At 43.6% G+C, this 2,923-nt stretch overlaps 1 protein-coding gene across 1 annotated transcript in view; it reads left to right on the top strand.

Annotated features, from left to right (window-relative positions):
* The window catches only part of plekhg2 (pleckstrin homology domain containing, family G (with RhoGef domain) member 2), a gene marked incomplete at its 5' end in the record, with an annotated part of 36,239 nt that overhangs the window by 4,058 nt on the left and 29,258 nt on the right, over positions 1–2,923 (top strand). Inside the window, 2 exon segments of the mRNA XM_014029728.1 lie at positions 614–680; positions 2,346–2,392. Coding sequence (XP_013885182.1) covers positions 614–680; positions 2,346–2,392 — 114 coding nt within the window.

The raw sequence follows: 2,923 nt of genomic DNA, 5'->3' as shown, positions 1-2,923 counted from the left end.
TCCTCTGCAGTTGTCCTCCTGTCCTCTGCAGTTGTCCTCCTGTCCTCTGCAGTTGTCCTCCTGTCCTCTGCAGGTGTCTTTCTGTCTCTTCTTTAATGTACGTGTCGCCGTCTGTTTTCTGATGACCATTAGTTCTCATGACTCTCATCTAACACCAGCACACCCCCTGTTCATTAGAGCTGGTTTCAGCAGAGAGACATGACGGTTGGACAGGGAGACATGACTGTTGGACAGGGAGACATGACTGTTGGACAGGGAGACATGACGGTTGGACAGGGAGACATGACTGTTGGACAGGGAGACATGACTGTTGGACACTGAGATATTTCTTTTGGACACTGAGACATGACTGTTGGACAGGGAGACATGATGTCCTGACCTCACAGAACTTTACAAGACCTCCCAGGACCTCCCAGGACCACACAGGACCACACAAACTGAAGCCTGAAGTTCCTTTTGTTTTTTGGTTCAAACCAGCTTAGAACTGGGTCCCAGTTTGGGGTTCTGGTTAAGGAAGGGTTCTATGTTTTGTTTGAACAGGTTATGGACAGTGTCAGATAAACRTGTCCAGCTGTCAATATCCTCAGTGACCTGTCTCTTTTTGTGTCCTCAGTGACCTCCTGGAGGATTTGGAGCGAAGTCCTGATGCTGCGTCCATCGCAGAGTGTTTTGTGGAGAGGGTGAGTTCAGAACCAAAAATCAAGGAGTGAAAAGACAAACTGGAGGACATTTAAAACCTAATGAACCCAGGTCTAAAACCCCAAAAGGACCCTGATCCTAAAAACACAAAAAGACCCGAAGCCAGCCTTCAGACTCAAACCAAGCTGGAGGACTGGAACTCAGGACCAGTCTTTGAAAGGGTTGAAATGATAAGAATAAAAGGAGTTTCTTTAGTGTCAGTTGGTACAGACATTTATCTATGGACTGGTCCTGGTACCATACGTCTCTCCACATTGCGTTGGACTAGTTTTGGTACCATATGTCTCTCCATGGTGCATTGGACTAGTTTTGGTACCATATGTCTCTCCACATTGCATTGAACTGGTCCTGGTACCAAATGTCTCTCCACGGTGCATTGGACTGGTCTTGGTACTATATGTCTCTCCATGAAGCTTTAGACTAGCCCTGGTACCAAATGTTTGAGTCCCACCAGGGTTTAGCTGCTAGGATTTCTTTGGCTCTCTGACTCCCTCTCCTGTTGAGAAAAGGTAACAGCTGTGTGACTAAAAGTTTATGGTTCTGTTAGAATCCTCCTGCAGAATCAGCTGGTATTTATTTAAAAACTAAATGGTGTCATGTTTTTACACCCAGAGGCTGGATTCTGTTTCTGAAGGTAAACCAGATCAGAAACATACATTTATAGAACCCACAGCAGCTGCAGGTTCAGATCCTGCAACCTGGGAGTTCTTTAGTGTCTACTGCTTTGGTCAAGGACCTGAGTCTTCAGTCTCAGGTCCTAAAAGTTCCTGCAGGTCATGCAGGGAATCAGTGACCTTCTGGTTCAAGACAAAAACTAAAAACAGGAATGAGTCATCACATAAACTCATCAGGTTGGTTCTGATTCAGACCCATGTGTGTCAGACTCAGACTCTAAGACCTTCTGATTGGTTGACTGTCTGTAGAAAAAACTAAACAAATTAATGCTTTGGTTTGTTTCCACACCTGAAACAAGGGATTGACAAGAAGTTTGAAGTTAAACAGAAACTGGACAGCTCCTTTCTATCCAACCAAGACCCTCAAAGCTCTTTACACTACAGTCTATCTCCTGTTTACCCATCCACACACAGCCTAACCCTGACCCCTGACCCTAACCTCACAGGTACCKGACTCCAAACTCAATTCACATGTTAGTCCTAAAGCGAACTCCTGACTCACCAACAGTATTGTCCCAATGAGGGCCAGGCTTTTGTCCCCATAAGGGACATCAGCAGGCTGTGTGTACCAGGAAAACACACACACACACACACACACACACACACACACACACACACACACACACACACACACAACTGTTTCAGTGAGAACAACAGTCCACATGATGACAGTACTGGTATTTCCCTGTAAAGTTGATGTGGACCAGTGAGTGTACAGAGACCAGTCAGTGCTTCACCTCACACTCGTACACTGATGGGACACACAGCACAGGCAGAGGGGATTCAGTGTCTTGCCCAGGGACACTTGGACATGTGACAAAATAGTGGTGGAATCAAACTGCCAACCCTGTCATTGGATAAAGGCTGCTCAAACCGTTCACCACAGCCACTCTACMTGAACCCAAACAAACAAGTCTCACTCAGAACCATTCCAACAGAACAACGTTTAAAGTCCAGTCCTTTGTTTTTCAGAGTGAAGCCTTCGACATCTACACGCTGTACTGCATGAACTACCCAAAGTGAGTAAAAGTATACGTTTAATCTACCCAATACATGGACAAATACTCATTTACTGTAAACTACCCAAAGTGAGTACGAATACACATTTAACCATGGGCCTCCTGAGTGTAGCTCTGGGACAACTTAGATACGTCACAAACCAGATTTGATTTGATTTTTATCACAAGCAACTCCTCAAACTGAAAAYTAATCTGCAAACTTGTTGAGAAATAAATAAATTACTGTTCATAAATGTATTTTTAACAGTTTTTAAACGTATTTCTTTTATTTCAGTGTGTGCTGTGTACTATTTTGTTAACGTTTTTACTATTTTTCAACATCTTTAGATTTTGTTCCTGCTTTTTTCCAGTTTTGGCTTCAAAGAATTGTTTTCACATCAAAAAGGATCAGTCAGCCAATCATGATGCAGGATACAGAGTCAGGGATCAGCCGTCATCCATCATCTGTCCATCAAATAAACAAATCTATCATCTGTCCATCAAATAAACAAATCTATCATCTGTCCATCAAATAAACAAATCTATCATCTG

This window comes from Austrofundulus limnaeus, unplaced genomic scaffold, assembly GCF_001266775.1.
Source record: "Austrofundulus limnaeus strain Quisiro unplaced genomic scaffold, Austrofundulus_limnaeus-1.0 Scaffold946, whole genome shotgun sequence".
Taxonomy (NCBI): Eukaryota; Metazoa; Chordata; class Actinopteri; order Cyprinodontiformes; family Rivulidae; genus Austrofundulus; species Austrofundulus limnaeus.
The sequence above is the reverse complement of the archived record's forward strand: the minus strand, read 5'-3'. Positions and strand labels throughout refer to the sequence as shown.